This window comes from Fusarium falciforme, chromosome 12, assembly GCF_026873545.1.
Source record: "Fusarium falciforme chromosome 12, complete sequence".
In the NCBI taxonomy this organism is placed as follows: domain Eukaryota; kingdom Fungi; phylum Ascomycota; class Sordariomycetes; order Hypocreales; family Nectriaceae; genus Fusarium; species Fusarium falciforme.
This window is the reverse complement of record NC_070555.1, coordinates 1,766,422-1,784,314: the sequence shown is the minus strand read 5'-3', so window position 1 is coordinate 1,784,314 and position 17,893 is coordinate 1,766,422. Positions and strand designations below refer to the sequence as shown.

Here is a 17,893-nt window from a genome sequence, read left to right as displayed (position 1 = left end):
AGTCCAGAAAATACGCCGGTGGTGCATTATTTTTATCCGCCGGTCGAGCACCTATCAACTTGTCGCCAATCAAGCCTGCCTCGGTCACCCAGACACCGCATGACATCCTCTACCGACCTCCTGGTCGATACTCTCCTCCTGACAGGATCTTGTTTGCCAACACCCAAGCGAGCTTGGGGTGGTCAAGAGACGGAGCGGGATCTGCGGGGTCCGAGACGTCACGCCGCATGACAAGGAACGATAACAACCCCATGATTCCGTGCAATCTAACGCCCCGGATGGGCTTAGCTGCTGCAGTAGCTCGTTGAAGCCGGCGTTGATCGCCCGCCAACCAAAATAGACCGGCTGGGCTGCTGAGGTATTGCATTTATGGATACTTAAGTATTTGTGCACCTGATGATTGCTTGCAATACATTGGTAGACTAACAATCACTCATTTTCTACCACCAAAACTACACACACACACACACTTACAACTGACACCAATGGCTCAACAGTGTAAGCTTCAGAGTACCATTCTAGATGTCACCTCTAATGAGATTCTCATAGCCTTCGCCCAGCAGGTCAGGGACCGCATCAGCCTTCCTGCTTGTCTGCCTTCAGAAAACCCCACCTCGTCTGCATGGCAATATCCTCCCGCCGACGTTGCAAAGGCTCAATCATCCACTCTTCCTTCAGACACTGATGTTGCTATCATCGGGTCGGGTATAACTGGTACGAGTGTCGCCCATACGATGTTGAATCACCCCTCTGCCGCCGGGCTACGCATAACTATATTGGAGGCCCGCAATGCCTGCAGCGGTGCTACTGGACGCAATGGCGGCCACCTTGTTTCCGATACTTGTGGACGATTTGAGGACCTCGTGAATGCCTTGGGAGTCGAGGAAGCTACAAAGATTTTGCGCTTCAGCGAGGCTAATATCACGGAGCTCAAGGCACTGGTGAACCAGCTTGAACAAGAGGAACGTGACTTTATACAACTCCGAGAAGTCAATGCCACGGATGTTGTGATGGATAAGAAATCCCTGGAGGAGGCCAAACGTTCCCTGGAGTTACTGCAAGCTACGATACCCGATACCATCCTCAAATATGGCATGACAGAGGATCAAGACATCATCAAGGTACGCTGCCTGATGAGAGTAACGTCGTGACAAATGTTTAAACAGAAGCTAACTCGTGTTCCCGCTTGACAGAACGAATACATGTATCGTGATGGCCTAGCCGGCTTTACTCAGGAAGGCGCATGCGCCCTCTGGCCTTATCGGCTTATCACCATCCTTCAGAAGCGTCTACTGGACTTGCATCATGGTAGATTCTCCCTCGAGACGAATACGGCCGTCACTTCAGTTTCCTATCAAGACAAGTCAGTGGAAGAACCTGGATACCTACTGGAGACAACTCGAGGACCCATCAAGGCCAAAACAGTTATCCACTGTACGAATGGCTATGCATCTCATCTGCTACCAAGCCTGACTGGCAAGCTTTACCCATTGAGGGGTACAATGTCGGTGCAAGATCCTGGGGCTGCTTTCCCTCGAGTCGGCGACCGATACTCGTGGACACAGATGCACCAAAGCCGCTATGATCCCGAGACAAAGCGCATCACGACGGGACTATACTATGCTCAGCAAAATGCTTTGACAGGGGATATCTACATAGGAGGAGAGAGTCAAGAAGTCGACAACCTATTGACAAGTGATGACTCTGAAGTTGCGACATCTGCCAAAGAGAACATCTCATCTATCATCCCAAAGATATTTTCAGGCGCCGATGATGCCCGCCTCAAGACGGTGTGGTCGGGAATCATGGGTTTCACAACGGACTGGTTGCCTATGGTTGGGAATCTTGGGCAGGCTGGCACAGAGCAGGCCTCCAACGAGTGGATCGCAGCCGGGTTCAACGGCCACGGTATGGATAAGTGTTGGTTGACTGGCCAAGCTGTTGCTAGAATGGCCTTGGGTGAGGAAGTGCCTTTGTGGTTCCCCAAGTCTTACCTCCTCACTTCGGAGAGGCTTAAGGCTTGCAGTTTGGACGCCTCGGTGGCCTTGTTCCAGGACACTTTTATCGCCAACTCTGCCAAGATTTGAGAGAAGTTGACTGTTCCAGCCTGAAGATGTTTTATACTTGTTGTTTGGGTTAGTATGTTAAAAAAAAAAAAAATAACAATTCATTGCTTGTATCTGCGCCATGGCTCTATTGGTGACAACTGTTTTGATCGGAATCACCTTTTTACGACCTTGCGGCCCTATTAATGCAGCAAATAACATAAAACGAGTGAATGCCGAGTCAAGGCTGGGCATTCATAATCGACGAGAGTCAGAACAGGACAGCCGGATCATCTGGCTTTGGCCAGAGGTGGAATCTCTCTTCACTTGGCGCAATAACATAGTCACATGTGACCCAACAGTACAGCATTGATGCATTAACTAGAAATGGTACGACAGGCAATCAGGTAAGAGTGTAGGCATGATGAATTCTTATTGTTGCCAGCCAATTAATTGATATGAGACTGCCTTCTCAAGCCGAAGGGGCCTCCCATAGCATACCTTGTTCTTCATACACACCTCCATGAAACTCTCCAGCATTTCCAGGCGCTGGTGTACAAATCTTGCATACCCTTTGCCAACCCTTCTTCTCGTAAAATGACACTGCATTCATTGTGCTCTCAAGCCAGATGGGTAACCTATTGGATACGGCCACCTCCATTAGACGACTCAGAAGTCTACTAGCAGAACCATGGCCTTGGTGATTGGGATCCGTGGAAACGTAGACCAAATCTAAATGTTCGGCAGTTAGAGAGCTTCTGTACCAAACCCGGGCATATTCTTACGGATGTACGGTCGTTGACCCATGGTTTTGACCCGTGCATCCTCCGCGATAGCAAGATAATTCGATTGCCAGCTAAGAGCCTCGCTGTCAAAAGAAACACTGTCGCTGGCGGAAGGATCAGCCTTTGGCGGATTGTTCGATTCTTTAGCCTCTTGATGGGCGGTATGAGGGTCAATCACATCCCAATGGATGAAGCTCAGAATCCGCCCATTGTCGGTTCTCGCAACCAATGTCGTGTCGGGACTTTTTTGTATAGAATGTTCAATAGAGATTGTAAAGTATGCTTGCAATTCTTGTCGACGTTCGGGTGTGGGAAACTGAACAATGACAACAGGGTTCTCGGCCATTGATGAGACGTAAATCTCACCGAGGCGTTGAGCTTCAGATGGCTGGGGGGAGTTGATGACGACCATGATTGAGATTGCTACGACATGGCAACAAATGCCGATACTGTTGGCAGTTTGCTCTTATGCTGTGTGTTGCTTCGTTCGCGGTTGAGAATGCCCTCTGCCACCACAGAAGCTAACCACAAATGGGCATTACAAGCGACAAGCCATGTCCTGGTATCTATCAAAAACTACCGGCTCGCTCTGCACCGCGATTGCAAAATATTGGCTGCTTTCGGAAAAGTGCTCTTTTACCCCGCAAGATCGAATTTCGCGCCCCAAGAATCCACGCACGATTAGATGGGATGGTGAGTCTGGGGTAACGTTTGTCAAGCTGGGCCGGCCTATTCTTTGGCGTGTGATTGGCCAGGCCCAAGCAAGTTGATAAGTAATCTCTCAAACTACCGGTCGTGGAGGTCACACTTCGTAGCCCCCTGATATGCTATCTACGTAATCCACCGGCTGCCGATTGTCGTAGACCCTGTGATTGTTTGAGACCCTCGAAATATTAATATTGCAGATGAATGGCGACTCTGGATCAATTGCTTCTCCCAGAACCATAGATGATGGGCGAAAGCACTTCGTCAAGCAACACTGAACTGTTCATCACCATGGCGCCCTCGAGTCAACCCGAGCAGAACCCTGATTTTTGGGCTCCGGGAACGGTAATCATAGCAGATCGTGAGCACCCTATTCTCGGCCCGCTCTCTCTATCCATTAGCTAACTATTTACGAGGCGATGAACTCATCAACGGCACGATCCTGCATCCAACTCCGACAGACGACCCCAACGACCCCTTGAACTGGAGTGCACTACGGAAAGCAGTCAACTTCGCCCTCGTGTCTCTATACGTCCTGCTCACCTTTGTTCAGCTGGACATTGGATTCACAGCCTGGGAGCAAATGCAAGGGGAGCTGAGATTCTCAGTCGATCAGCTCAATGGATCCGCCGCTGTCAACTATGCCGGTTTGGCTGTGGGCTGCATTCTCTTTATTCCTTTCGCCTACAAGTATGGACGGCGCCCAGTCTACCTATTCAGCGCACTGTTGCAGTTTGTCAGCTGCATCTGGTTTGCAACGACAAAGAACATAGGGGATTCATATGGAAGCAACCTGATTTCCGGGCTCGGAGGAGCCGTAAGTGAAACCATCGCGCAGATGACCATCGCCGACCTTTTCTTCGTTCACGACCACGCATCCATGAACGGATGGTACCTCTTCTCCACCTTCACCGGCGCCTACCTTGGACCAGTGGCCTCAGGATACATCGTCGAGAGCCAAGGGTGGCGATGGATGTGGTGGTGGTGTGTTATACTCTTCGGGATCAACCTTGTATTGATTCTTCTGTTTTTCGAGGAAACCAAGTTTACCCGTGTTCTGACAGGCTCACACGAGGTTGCATCTGACCAAGGCGAGAGAAACGAGTCGACAGAGACCTCTCGAGATAAGCATGCCCAACTACAGCAGGTTAGCTCTGCTGTTCAGCTTGAGTCTCCACCCCGCAAAAAGTCATACCGCGAGCGCCTTGCATGGGTCACCAAAACTGATGGCTCCATGCTACACGACTTCTACCAACCCGTGGTGGTCTTGTTCACCTTCCCTGCGGTTGCTTACACGGCTGCCACATTTGGTACCCTTTTGGCATGGTTTGCCATTCTGATCTCTACGCAGTCAACCTACCTGTTTCTTCCACCGTACAACTTCACTGCGGTGGGTGTAGGGTTGATGAACCTCGCCCCGTTCGTCGGCTCGCTCCCCGGAGTCTTCTTTGGCGGATACCTGAACGACAAGTCTATTGTGTGGCTGGCCAAGAGGAACAACGGCATCTACGAACCTGAGATGCGTCTCTGGCTTGCTCTTCCGATGGCCATCATTACCCCGGCCGGCATTCTTACATTCGGTCTGGGGCTTAACAGCGTAAGTCTCAACCCCCAACGGTCATATTACTACTCAGTGGCTTATTCTACAACCTAGGGAGCTTCATGGCCTGTCCTTGCCGTCGGCCTCGGCATGTTTGCATTTGGTCTCACTGTTGCAGGCGACATTGCACTCTCCTACTCAATGGACTGCTATCATGATGTAAGTACCCAGCCCCTCAGAGCCCAGACAGAGAATCTGATACGAGCCATAGATTGTCGGAAATGCGTTGGTTGGTGTCGTCTTTGTTCGTAATGTCCTCGCTGTGGTGGTTCTGTTCGCCCTCACCCCATGGACCAAAGCCATGGGCCTTCAGGGGCTGCACATCTTCATCTCTGTCGTCTGCTTTGTGGTGCTCCTCCTCCCTGCGGTATTACTTGTTTGGGGTAAGAAGGGAAGAGTGGCGACTAGGAACGCTTATATGAAGATGTCACAGCAGCAGCCGACGGGACGAGACTTTTCTTAGCCTAGCTTTGACTACAAGATTGTCATGTTGAGAACTCTGTCGCCTTCCCAGAGATAGGGAAAGCTCAACTTCTTCCTCCTCTACTTATTCAACCTCTTTTCTTTTATTTTTTATTCTCGTCTCTTCCCTTTGGCTCCCCCCAGCTTGATTATCGAGTGCCATGCATGATTCCATAAAGCCATGCTATTTGAAGACAATGATTTATCACCTTGTAGCAACCAGAACTTGCAGTGGCACACCGACAAGACCGACAATTTTCAGGGTTTAAGTCACAAAGAGATGAAAACAGCCAATGGTCTTGCGGTGCTAGATTTGTTGTCTTCCAATCTCACATTTTCGACCTTGGTCAGGCTTTGTCCTACTGGGCTGTCATATCATATATCTATTTACTCAAACTTCACATGACACAAGTTATACGCCACCTCAAGCAGCCAAACAGTGAGGTATTTTACCAAGCAATTCCCAAGATCCTTAGAATCCTAACCTTCTAGAAAATCCTGCAGTTTGAGCTTATTGTTTGCTCTCCACCACAAACACTCTCTGGCTGGTCCTGCCACCATCAACCATTCCAACCCGGTTTCTAATTCTGGATGTGCCGATATCCAGTCGATCAAAAGGTAAGTTCACTAATTCTCCTCTTCTTTTCCACTCTTCAGATCCGTCTAACACGGCCGAGGAATTCATACAATGGGCATGCACCTCGCACTTGACGTAATGGCACCGAGGAACACGGGTATCTAAGAGAAATGCCCAAAGGCCATGTCCGTGTGGCGTGATTATTCCCGATACCCGGTAATTAATCGATTTTTTTTTGGTTTGGTTTGCGTATTCTTTGAGCGGAGCTTCACCGACAAGTTGCGCGGAGCGGAGAGTTGTTGTCGCTTGCAGTGGGGCCGCGGCGCGCGGCGACTTTACAGATTGATAACACCGCCCTGGAGCAAACAGCCCCGTTGTGGGTTATATAAGAAACGTGGACAGTCTGGATGAAATTTTCTCCTCTTTTGTATCTTATCAGTGATATCTTGAATACATCGGCTACTTTCTTTACCCATTTTGTATCTTTCACTTGACGATGGGTGCATCGTGTTGTTCAAATCCCAATGGGGATAAGCCATCCCCTGCCTCGCCTCCTACACAACACAATGACAGTCACGAACACTCGGGATGCTGCGGTGATGATCATAGCCACCAGTCTAATCACGGAGACCATGATGACCATGATGGCCACGCCCACGGTGGATGCTGTGGTGATGATCACGATCATGAGTCCCACAACGATGATCATGGCCACGCCGGATGCTGTGACGACTCTGACTGCGCCAGCGTCATGTCCACTGCTTCGACTTGCTGTGGCTCTGAAGAGCGCTGTGACGGTAAGCTGTGCTACCTAATATTCAACCATGTCACCTCTAACACGTCTCCCCAGAAAAGTGCATCCAAAACGCAGCAGCACTCGAGTGTGCAAAGGCTTGCGAAGGTGATCCAAGCCACGACAGTAAGTCCATATACTCCTACTCATTAGTACCATGGGCTAACTCAAGTCTAGAATCCTCGAATCATCCTCACGAACACGACACGACCGGCCACCGAACCGGAGCTGCCTGCAACACCCACCTCCAAGCCGCCTTCGACCAATACAGCAGCTACCTCGAACAACTCCGTTGCATCTGCCGAAGCGTAATCGACCGCGACGCTGATACCTGCTGCAAGAGCCGCAAGTCCACTCCCAAGAAGAAGCATGCCGGTCACAAGCACAAGCCACGCCCCGCGATCCCAACCTTCAAGCCTTCGGGCAGTGGCGTCAAGACGAGTGATCCTGAAAAGGCGGATGGTGCCGAGACTGTTAGTTTCTTGGTTAGTGGCATGGATTGCACTACTTGCGCTGACAAGTTGATGCGCGTGTTTGGGTCCATGACTGGTGTTTCTCAAGCTCGAGTCAACTTTGTCATGGGGAATGGAGAGTTCAACGTTGATACTTCCATCACGGATGCGGATGAGGTTATTCGCTTTGCCACGACAGCTAGTGGCTTCACTCTAAGCAAAGTGGTTGGCGGCAACTACTTCCTCGATGTCTTGGTCTCTTCGGCAGAGGGAAAGAGACTGGTTGATGAGCCACCTCGAGGCGTGACTGATGTCCAACTTCTCGACAAGTCAACCGTCCGTCTCTCCTACGAGCCCACCGTGATCGGTGCCCGCGATCTCTTTTCCTCCCTCGAGAGTCAGTGCCAGGGTCTAGCACAGCCTCGCGGCGACCCCCAACTTGAGAACAGTCGTCGCCGACTCTGGGATCAGCTCACAAAGACTGCCCTTGCAGCTGCGCTCACCATTCCCGTTGCAGTTGTCTCCTGGGACGAGGGTCTTGTTGACGGCAAGACCAAGGGAATCATCGGTCTTGTGCTCGGAACCCTGGTCCAGATCATCGCTATCCCCGAGTTCTACCGTCCTGCTATTAGCGCCCTTTGGTACAGCCGCGCTGTGGAGATGGACATGCTTGTCGTCATGAGCATCAGCGCAGCGTACATCTACTCTGTCATTGCTTTCAGCTTCAAAATGGCTGGCAAGCCACTGGATGAAGACGAGTTTTTCGAGACGAGCACCATGCTTGTTACCCTGATCCTCGTCGGACGCCTCATCGCCGCCTTTGCAAGAGTCCAAGCCGTCGCTGCCGTCTCATTGAGATCAAAGCAGAACAACACCGCTGTCCTTGTCGCCAATGATGGTGATCGCGAAATTGACGCTCGCCTGCTTCAGTACGGTGACCAGTTCAAGGTTCTCCCGCATTCGCGTGTTCCTACCGATGGATTTGTCGTTTCTGGACAAACCGAAGTCGACGAATCTATGCTCACTGGAGAGACCCTGCCTGTCCTCAAGAAGAAGGGAGACGACTTGATCGCAGGCACCGTCAATGGAGATGGTACTGTCGTCGCCCAGCTCACTCGCCTGCCTGGAAAGAACACTGTCACCGACATTGCTCAGCTGGTTGAGGAAGCTGCCAATTCCAAGCCCAAGCTTCAAGACCTCGCCAACAAGGTCGCCAGCTGGTTCGTCCCAACCATGGCAGTCGTCGCTGCCATCACGCTTGTCATTTGGGTCGCTGTCGGCATCGAGGTCCGTGGCTACAGCGGAGGAAAGACCATCGGAAACGCCATCACGTATGCCGTGGCCACTCTCGCTGTCGCATGTCCTTGTGCCCTCGGCCTCGCAGTTCCCATGGTCCTGGTTGTCGCCGGCGGCATTGCGGCCCGGGGTGGTGTCATCATCAAGTCTGCCGAGACAACTGAGCGTGCTCGAAAGACCACCGATGTCGTTTTCGACAAGACGGGTACCATCACCGAGGGCGAACTTGGTGTTGTCGAGCAGGTGATCCTTGGAATAGATCAAGATGAGATCATCGCTATCGCGAAGGCCCTGGTCGCAGGAGGCAAGCACCCTGTCTCGGCTGCAGTCGAGAAGCATTTGAGCGAGCAGAGCGTAAAGGCGATGACTGATGTGTCCAACATTCGTGTTGTTCCGGGCGCCGGTATCGAGGCCGACTACAACGGATCCAGACTCCAAGCTGGAAACGCTCGATGGACCAGAGCCGGCAGCGTGCCAGAGGTGGTTCGCCTTCAACACGCTGGCCTCACTACGCTGATCATCACTCGAAACTCGATTCCTCTTGTCGTCTTCGGTCTGAAGGTGCAGATCCGCCTTGAAGCCATCCGCGTCATTGCCAATCTCAAAGCCCGCAATATTGCAGTCCACCTCGTGTCCGGCGATCAGACCATGGCCGTCAAGTCCGTCGCAGCCACAGTCGGCATCCCACCGGAAAATGCCGTCGGTGAACGCACCCCGCCTGAGAAGCGTGACTATGTCGCCGCACTCATGCAAGACAAGTCCAAGTATGTCGTCTTCTGTGGTGATGGAACCAACGACGCTGTAGCTGTTGCTCAGGCCAACGTCGGTGTTCAGATGGGCGGCGGACTGACCAGCAGCGACGTCACTCAGGGCGCTGCGGATGTGGTTCTCATGAATGGCCTGGAAGGGATTCCTTTCCTGCTCAACGTCAGTCAGGCGTCGTTCAACAGGATGGCTTTCAACTTCATCTGGTCTGGTGTGTACAACGTTCTCGCCGTTACCATGGCCAGTGGCGCTTGGGTCAAGTTCCGCATCCCGCCCGCGTATGCCGGTCTTGGTGAGATGGTTAGTGTCATTCCTGTGATTCTGGCTGCGGTGTCCATGTTTTTGTTGAACCTCAAGACTAAGGTCAAGGACATTTGATCAAGAGAACGGACGAGGGAAAGGGGGATGATAGTATCTTAGATAGACGATGTAGACATGTCTTGAAGACTACAATACAATACACATTAGATGCGCATCTTCCTTCCAGCAACGTTTACCAGAGTTGAGGCACGTAAGGGCGTCTATCCGATGCGAAAGTAATGGAGACGCTGGTCAGAGCAAGCGAGCGAAAAATAACTCGTGAACAATTCAGAACCGGGTTCCATTCCCTCGTTCATTGTGCCAACAATATTTCACGCTACCATAAATGCTTCAAGAGCTAAACGCCGACACCCTCGCTATTGCTATGCTGATATGATCTTCTGCGTCTCCATCATAACGGCCCGCACCTGGTCAACTGTGCGGAAGCACGAAAAAACCTCGGTGATGTCCACATCTCTCGGACATACCTCTGCCGGATGTTTTTCGTCAGGCACAAACTCTACGTTTGTACAGTCCTTGCCCGGTTCGCAGCCTTCGTGGCCTTGGTTGTGTAACCGAGTCTGTCTTTCCGCAAACGCATCGCTCAACTTCAGCAGACGCCCCAGCTCCTGTCTCAGGCTCGCACGTATGAAGTCCCCATAGCTTTCGCCGTCAAGAGCAAGCTCGACCGTTGCGGCCTCATCTGGTGGTTGGCCGAGTAGTACCTTGATCGGTTTGCCACTGCTTGTTGACTCAGCGGCGATGCGTTTCTGGTGGAGGAAAAAGTCGCCGTATGAAGAGCTGATGCTTGACATTAATGAGCCCAGAAGGTAGACGTTTCTGGACGTCCCAGGGTTCGTGTCCCACGATCCGAAACAGGTGCTGCACTCCAGGATAGACTTTGCCGACTGTATTGATTGTTGTAGAACCTTTAGAACCTGGAATGTCTCGAGGGAATCTTCGACTGAAGAGAAGTGCTGATTCACCAACTCGACGCAACTGCATTTCTTTGTTGAGAGGCTGGGGGTTGTGTCGCGGTCTGGGCTCTTTTGCCCGCACTTTCCTGGCCCATGATGAAGCAAGCAAGGGCTTTGATGATCTTGCGGTGAAGTAGGAGCCTCGTCCTCGTCTATCGGTCGAGACTGAAAGAAATCGTGCCCAGGTGAACTGTTTCGACCACCGCCAAAGTCCATGTTGAAAGGTGGCAGCTGAGCGGTAAAGTCCCCAAAGATGTCACCCATTGGTTGGTCAAAGGTGCTCATGTTGATGAGATCGTTCGGCATCGAAGCAGGAGTAGAGTTGACATGGTGACGAGGCTGCCGCACACGAGGTCTCCCCATTGTCCTAACAGGCGAATACTCGCATTCCAATCCAAAGTGCGAACATCTCTCACACAGCGGAATGTGTCGCGAACACCTCACTTTGCGCTTCCCTATTGGGAGCCCTGTTAGTCTGCTCACTCGGGGGGAAATTCGTGGGGGGACATGAACTGACTGCAGGGGTCACAGGCACGATGGCGGGACTTGTCGGTATTTGTGCGGGGGTCCATGTCACGCAGCTGAGAAGGCCGCTACAAGGCGGGTTCTAAGGTTGGCCATCAAGGTAGAAAGGCTGATAATGTCAGGATATCCCCAGGCCCTCCAGCGACGTCAGATCAGGTCGGTAGGCAGTGCGGGTTCCAGTTGTGCGTGTGCCGTGCCGGGCCGCGGAGCGGAGACTTTTGAAAAAGTCGCCGCGGTGTGGAGACTTCATTTCCGACGGTCTCCGAGTCACGTGAGATCCCGTGATCAAACACAATGCGAACGAAGGACCTCGTGATGGTGACGTCGGTGAGAGATATCACTTAAGGTGCAGTTTCACTGCGTGGTTGGTACTTGTTTAACAGTGCAACACGTTATTTGCTACCCCAGCCAAGGTTGAGTCCCCTAGGACAGACCAAAGATGGCACAACCACCAAGTGGTACCATCGTGCCACCCTAGACCATCAAGACGCGTCCACTCGAGAGACTCGCCATGGGTTCCGGGGGACTCAAAATCAGTGGGATAACGTTTTTAAAGTTCCAGTTATAGATAGCCTTGTTTTCTCCAAATTTAATACTCCAGAAGGGAATTGTAGTGCTTCTGCAGTGTAGTGTGGGTTTGTCTCGTCCCCAACATGGCAGTATCCACATCAGCTGGATGAGTATGGTTGATCAGCAGCATTCATTTTGCATAGCCCAATCATTCGAAATGGCATTGAGGCTTTTAATATTCCTCTGAACACAAGATTCCATCAAAATATGCAGTTGAAAGGTGCGGTTGTAATTGCCGAGAAATGTCCTGCGTTCTCTTCGCGCTAACAGAGCATTTTAACTGCAGTCAGCGACATGGTTATTGGTAGTGCTGGTATACAAAAGGAAGGAAATAGGCTTTTTGAGAATGGTTACATGGCAATTATACGTAAAGCCAGGATGAAAATACCTCAAACAGATCCCAAGTATGTTTCTGGGTTGCTTCCTCATCAGAGCACAGTCATTGCAGGCACAAGGTTTGTGTGCTGCCGGCTGAGAAGTTGAAAGATCATTTCACCCAACAAGGAGAATGTTGAAGGCACATTTGAAATATTTATGTGAGGCATCTATCACCAATGCTATATCAATGATGGTCTATGTCTCCTCAGTGTTGTCATGAATCCGCCGGATGCGCCCACTTCCAGCGTCGTGATACAACGGCCGCCAACAAAATGGTTATCTGTCCGGGAAAGACTGAGAAACAATGCGCAGACCCTGAAAGAAATACGACTTGATTATTAGGATATTGAATATCCATCAGGATCCGGCGTCTCTTGCTTCGTGATGAAGGTTGGTTGCTGGTCTAATTTTCCGCGGCACGATATGAACCACCACTATCATCTTGGCAACTCCATTTGCTACAACCTCGACGAATAGATAGTTATTTTAATAACTCCCATACTGAACCAAAAGCCCTCGTCTTGCTAATCGCGCATAAACCTCTGCAGGGCAAGTCTCAGGCCTCATGCACGCTTCGAGACATGTTTTACCAGAGCAGTTCATGTACCCTAACCAACGTTGACACTGAAGACCACCCGCAGCATCAAAGTCAAAACTCTCCCCACAGGGCGTCTGCCTTTGATTTGCACACCCGGACCCTTTTGGTAGCATCGTGACATGGGTGGAAAGTTACCACACAGCCGGAACCGCGATCAGAGTTTGAAACCTTAATCTGACAGGTCTTGACAGAGTTTAGCAGCTAGCCTATCAAATAACGCGTGTGAAGGTATTCCAAATCATTGGCATTGTGGGGACTTCAGAGTTCGAGTAAAAAGGTATCAAATAACGATAAATCATGAATCAATTCTCATTCCGGCATGTAAAAGCGTCATAAACTCCAGAAACTCCAGTCCCTCATGCTTCATGCTTCATGCTCTAATAAGTACAGGACATTACACTTCATAAAAACTTGTTCAACTATCCCAAATGGCGCCATAAGCAGGAACGCCTCTTGTCTCCAACCCGTACACTACCTTCTTCGTAATCTTCTCGTTTGCGATGATGATGACAGCCTCGGCTTGGAAGCTCTTGGCTAGGTTGTAGCCCATTTTGACCAGATCCGGACGCCCGGATTTCTTGGTGTCGTGGATGACTGCGTTCGGAATTCGGTCGCTGATTGTTTGGCAGAGGGCTTTGCCGAATGTCTCTTCTGGTTGCTTGGTGGACCAGATAAGTTGTGTCGCGCAGCTTGGGTTTTGGATGTGTCCAAGCACGGGTCCAATGCCTGAGCCAGTTGCGATGAGAACGACTCGGTTGAAGAGGGTCGCGATACGCATGACACCACATGTTGGCACGCCGCGAGTCCAAATATGGGAGGGGCCGTTTTGAATGGTCGATTTGGTCCAGTCGCCAGCGTTACTAACGATGAGCGAGTAGCCTTTCGGCCTGCCGTTGACGGCTTCGGGAGCGGGAATAGTGGCGAACGAATGCCACTCCATCAGGGGCTTGTACGATAACCGAGTGAATGATCCATTGACGGGAACCGTGTAGTCAAAGTGCAGCCTGATAGCGTGGTTGGAAAGAACCTCGGCCTGAACGGGAACTTTACGGAGGAACATCCAAGAAGAGGCGACACTCGCGGTAGCTACGGCCAGGAGCCAGAATGGCACCGATCGAACACAAGCTTGACCCAAAGAGGTACCAGCTGGTGCGCTGTCTCGGGTAATGAGAACAGTTTGAGCCCAGAAAAGAGCAAGCATGGTCCAACCAGCAAATCGATGCGTCTTCTCAAACAGATCGTGGTGGCGCTTCCGCATCGAGGGCCACGCAAGCGCGATCATGGCAACGAAAAGGGCAGAGAGGACCCACGAGATGGTCTTGGACTCAATCGACTGCGTACCCCAGTTGGCACAGCTTCCATACATACAGGCGATATCGGCAATGTTGGACGCCAACAGCCACGCCCCGGCACTGACAGCCGCGCCAGAGTGGACACCTCCGAGATGATAGATCTTGGCGCAGCGAGACCTGATCCAGAGGGGCCAAGACTTGGGCACGCTGCAGGTGATCGTGTAGAGAGCGTTGATGACGAATTCTTGGCGGACGAGAACAGCAGTCGCCAGGTTGATCGCCGTGATGTTGCCCAGCCACTCTCGGCTGATTCCGGTAAGGATCAGGGCGATGACTGCCGAGATATTGAACAAGCCGACTAGGGAGAAGAGGCGGCGGTAGATGATGAGTGCTCTATAGCGAAGGCCGCGTGCGTGCTTGCCATAGTTCTTTTCAGGGAGCGCTTTCTCGAGATCAACTTGATGGTCATCGATAAGAGTGGCATCAGATGAGTCGGAGAATGTGCTGAACTGCGTGGCACTTGACGTTGAAGAGTCGGACCGAGCATGACCCAAATGAACCGGCTGAGGAGCGCGAACAAGACCAAAGGGAGTCTTTTCGTCGTCTGCTGACATGTGCTTGACGGGAGACGATGCCGTCAACCTCAGCGCCGTTTTGTCGATCTTTCCATTCTGCGTCATGGGCAGCGTATCAAAGAAGTGGTACTTTGTAGGCATGGCGTAGTAAGGTTGGCGGCTCTTCAAGTGGCTCTGAACATCTGAAAGAGGACAGCCGAGGGGTGTGAGGAAGGCGTGTATCTCGCCGTCGCTGAGGAGGGCAGAGGCAGAGTCCACTGCAGGACACGAGTTGAGGCTTGCAACGACGCCATCTAGCTCAACGCGGAAGCCCTGTTGGTGGTTAGTGTTGGTGATTTGGTTGGTTGGTTATAGGTACACACCTTTACTTTTACTTGGTCGTCGACGCGGCCGAGGATGTGGAGGGTTCCGTCGTGGTTCCACTGACAAAGGTCCCCAGTGTTGTACATGTTGGAACTATCAAGGTGTGTTAGTACATGCATCAAGAAGCAGGCCTGTAAAGACTTACCCGTCTTGAGCGAATGGGTCCAGTCTGAATCTCTCGACCGTCCTCTCCGGCATATCCACATAGCCGCGGGCAACACCTGCACCTCCAGCCCAGACAACGCCAACCTCACCGACGGCAACAGGAGAAAGAAATTCATTGAGGATATAGACGCTGTTTCCTGGTGTTGGCCTTCCAATTGAGAGAGGTTGACCTGCTTGGTGAGGTTGCATGGTGTTGACAATTGTTGTCTCAGTTGGGCCATAGCAGTTGAAGTATTTTAGGTGAGATGCCCAGAGGTCGGCAAGTCTAAAGACCAGTTAGACGAAGAATCATCATGCAAAAGGTAGCACATACTTTTGGGAAGAGGGCTCACCCGCGGTGGCTGCCACCTTGAGGTTTGGGTAGTCTGAGGGGCTGTATTTGGCCAAGATACTGGGTGTGCATATCAAGACCTCAATCTACACATGGATTAGTGATTGCCGAGCAATAAAAGACGAGAGAATTATTACTTGTTTCAACGCTTTTGACCAGTCCGAGCCACGCATAATGAGCGTGCCGCCGTTTGACAGACAGCCGAGGGTTTCCCAAGCAGCTTCACGCAAATTAGCCACCAACCCTCACCCAAGTTTGATTTGAATTACTTACCCATATCAAAGCTGACATTAAGAACTTGACCTACACACACGCCAGGAGAGATGCCCAAGTTTCCAGGCGACTGGCATACGAGGTTTGTTACGTTGCGGTGAGTGACGTCTACCCCTTTGGGTGTCCCTGTAGTGCCTATATCTCATCAGCAACTAAGCATCTGCGAAGGGGACATGTCAAACCATACCTGATGTGTAGATCACGTAACATCCGTCATCCGGGTTACTCAAGGGCTTGAAGTCCTCGAGACTTGTGGCGTCTTGCTCAACTTCTTCCATGTCGTCAATGACAACGACATTGTTGACTCCAGCATCGAGTATACGATGAGCAGTGGATTTTAAAGCCAAAGCAGTGCGACCACCAGTTTGTTTCAAGACAAACTGTAGTGTCTCGTCTGCCACGACGGATCCATCTAGAGGAACGTACTGAGCTCCGCATGACAGGATGGAGACGATACCAACAAGCATGCCAACACCACGTTTCACAACAAGCGGCACCCGATCCCCAGGAACAACTCCAAGGTTCTGAAGCCGTCGAGCTAACCTGACACTGCGTTGAGCCAACTCTGCATAGCTGATCTCTGCAGGAGGTTCGACCGACAGGTCTCGGGCTGCGACTGCTGTGGGCTGTGAGGAGGCATGGTGGTAGAAGGCTTCGGTGATGGTTGAAAAGCTAGGCCTGCTTGAGGTACCTCTCGTAAACGAGATGGGTACGGCCGAGCCGAGAGAGACTGAGGGCATAGATGGCTCCATGCTAGCTGGGGGTGGCACTTTTGATGAAGTGCTCATACAACAAGATGACGATCGACGCCGGGTAATAATCAAAGAAACTCAAATTGCTCGACGTGCAGGTAGAGGAGGAGGAGATTGGTGTTGATAATTTGAAATTAATCAAGTGCTCGTGTCCCTACACCACAAGAAGCCCGTTCCTTAAATAGACCGGTCTCTCCGCTTCTTGACATGTCCCTTCCCTCCCGCCAGCCTCCCGCCATGAACTTGGCACGCACTGTTGGGAAAAGAGGGCCAGGTCGTTGGACCAGTCAGCTGCACGCGGTCCGAGTCTCAGCTCCAGCCGCGCCCCCGGGGGAGGATATGCGTCTTTTTTTTTTTGCTTGTTGGTATCGAGATTTGTGAAAACTGATGACCAAATGGGGACCTTTGCTCCGCCTTGATCGGGTAAGTGGTGTTGGAGGGGGAGACGTCTACGTCAGGCTAAAGCGCACGCGGGCCAAATAGCGTCGAGGACACTAACTAGCTTGGAGGGTATGCCACATGACAATGCGGATGGCTGTGGAAAATCATTCGATGGCTGAACATTGTTCCCGACAAGTACCTGAACATGGAAGCTTCCCAAGATGTGTGTGTGTATAGGTCGCCCGCTTTGTGGAACCCCCCTGCAAGACGACACCCACATAGGCCAGAGACGGTTCCATGACCGCGGATACAAGGGTTGCCAAGAATTCTCCAGCAGACCGGGAACTGCAGGATCGTGCTCCGGCAGCTGCAGAATCTCACATGAGCCGAGGGATGGCAGGGGTCTGGTTTGTCTCGGTGGGGTTCTCGGGGAGGGAGATGCAAGGTGAGATTTTGTTGGTTGTTTATTGGGTTGTCGAGTGGGAATTATGGCTTGGAGTTGGAGCCCATATAAGCGGGATCAACCTTGCAAGTTGCGCGTCTTTTTATCTTCAACTTTGACATCTTCTGAACTGACAGCCAAAAGCATACCGCCAACTGTAAGTGCAAGGATCTTCTGAGCTACTGTAAATGGTTCGCATCACCGCTTGAACTGACACCGAGCCGACGGATTGACAGGCCCGAAGATCGACACGACATCGATGGCCGAAAAAGAAACGATTTGCATCGACAATTGCCCGACGCGGGTTGTGCAGATTTGATGATCCACGCACCCCCAACCACCGCTTAATCAGAAATGCCTCAATTCAGCGAACCGAGACACACTTTCCCTTCTGAGCACGCCTGTGAGCCTTGTTGGCCGAACAATCATTTCAGGTGTCTCAGTTGAGCCTGCGCTGCGCGTCCCATATCCACATTGATCGACGCAACTAA

The 17,893-nt window shown here is 51.5% G+C and overlaps 6 protein-coding genes across 6 annotated transcripts; 3 read left to right on the top strand and 3 right to left on the bottom strand.

Moving 5' to 3' along the window:
* Positions 1 to 485: 485 nt before the first annotated feature.
* Positions 486 to 2,087, top strand: NCS54_01433800 (DAO domain-containing protein; the record flags this gene model as incomplete). Its single annotated transcript, XM_053159492.1, has 2 exons — positions 486 to 1,121; positions 1,194 to 2,087. The coding sequence occupies 2 exons, from the start codon at positions 486 to 488 to the stop codon at positions 2,085 to 2,087; spliced, it is 1,530 nt and encodes a 509-aa protein (XP_053015467.1).
* A 430-nt stretch (positions 2,088 to 2,517) lies between these two features.
* Positions 2,518 to 3,242, bottom strand: NCS54_01433700 (N-acetyltransferase domain-containing protein; the record flags this gene model as incomplete). The annotated part of the gene is made up of 2 exons (XM_053159491.1): positions 2,518 to 2,777; positions 2,831 to 3,242. 2 exons carry the CDS (start codon positions 3,240 to 3,242, stop codon positions 2,518 to 2,520), a joined length of 672 nt encoding a protein of 223 aa, XP_053015466.1.
* A 584-nt stretch (positions 3,243 to 3,826) lies between these two features.
* NCS54_01433600 (MFS domain-containing protein) lies at positions 3,827 to 5,598 on the top strand (the record flags this gene model as incomplete). The annotated part of the gene is made up of 4 exons (XM_053159490.1): positions 3,827 to 3,896; positions 3,952 to 5,132; positions 5,190 to 5,294; positions 5,347 to 5,598. 4 exons carry the CDS (start codon positions 3,827 to 3,829, stop codon positions 5,596 to 5,598), a joined length of 1,608 nt encoding a protein of 535 aa, XP_053015465.1.
* A 1,327-nt stretch (positions 5,599 to 6,925) lies between these two features.
* NCS54_01433500 (HMA domain-containing protein) lies at positions 6,926 to 9,858 on the top strand (the record flags this gene model as incomplete). The annotated part of the gene is made up of 3 exons (XM_053159489.1): positions 6,926 to 6,971; positions 7,025 to 7,093; positions 7,145 to 9,858. 3 exons carry the CDS (start codon positions 6,926 to 6,928, stop codon positions 9,856 to 9,858), a joined length of 2,829 nt encoding a protein of 942 aa, XP_053015464.1.
* A 305-nt stretch (positions 9,859 to 10,163) lies between these two features.
* NCS54_01433400 (Hypothetical protein) lies at positions 10,164 to 11,329 on the bottom strand (the record flags this gene model as incomplete). Its single annotated transcript, XM_053159488.1, has 2 exons — positions 10,164 to 11,212; positions 11,275 to 11,329. The coding sequence occupies 2 exons, from the start codon at positions 11,327 to 11,329 to the stop codon at positions 10,164 to 10,166; spliced, it is 1,104 nt and encodes a 367-aa protein (XP_053015463.1).
* A 1,914-nt stretch (positions 11,330 to 13,243) lies between these two features.
* NCS54_01433300 (AMP-binding domain-containing protein) lies at positions 13,244 to 16,615 on the bottom strand (the record flags this gene model as incomplete). The annotated part of the gene is made up of 7 exons (XM_053159487.1): positions 13,244 to 15,007; positions 15,058 to 15,151; positions 15,204 to 15,488; positions 15,537 to 15,640; positions 15,692 to 15,774; positions 15,828 to 15,962; positions 16,015 to 16,615. The coding sequence occupies 7 exons, from the start codon at positions 16,613 to 16,615 to the stop codon at positions 13,244 to 13,246; spliced, it is 3,066 nt and encodes a 1,021-aa protein (XP_053015462.1).
* Between the last annotated feature and the right edge of the window lie 1,278 nt (positions 16,616 to 17,893).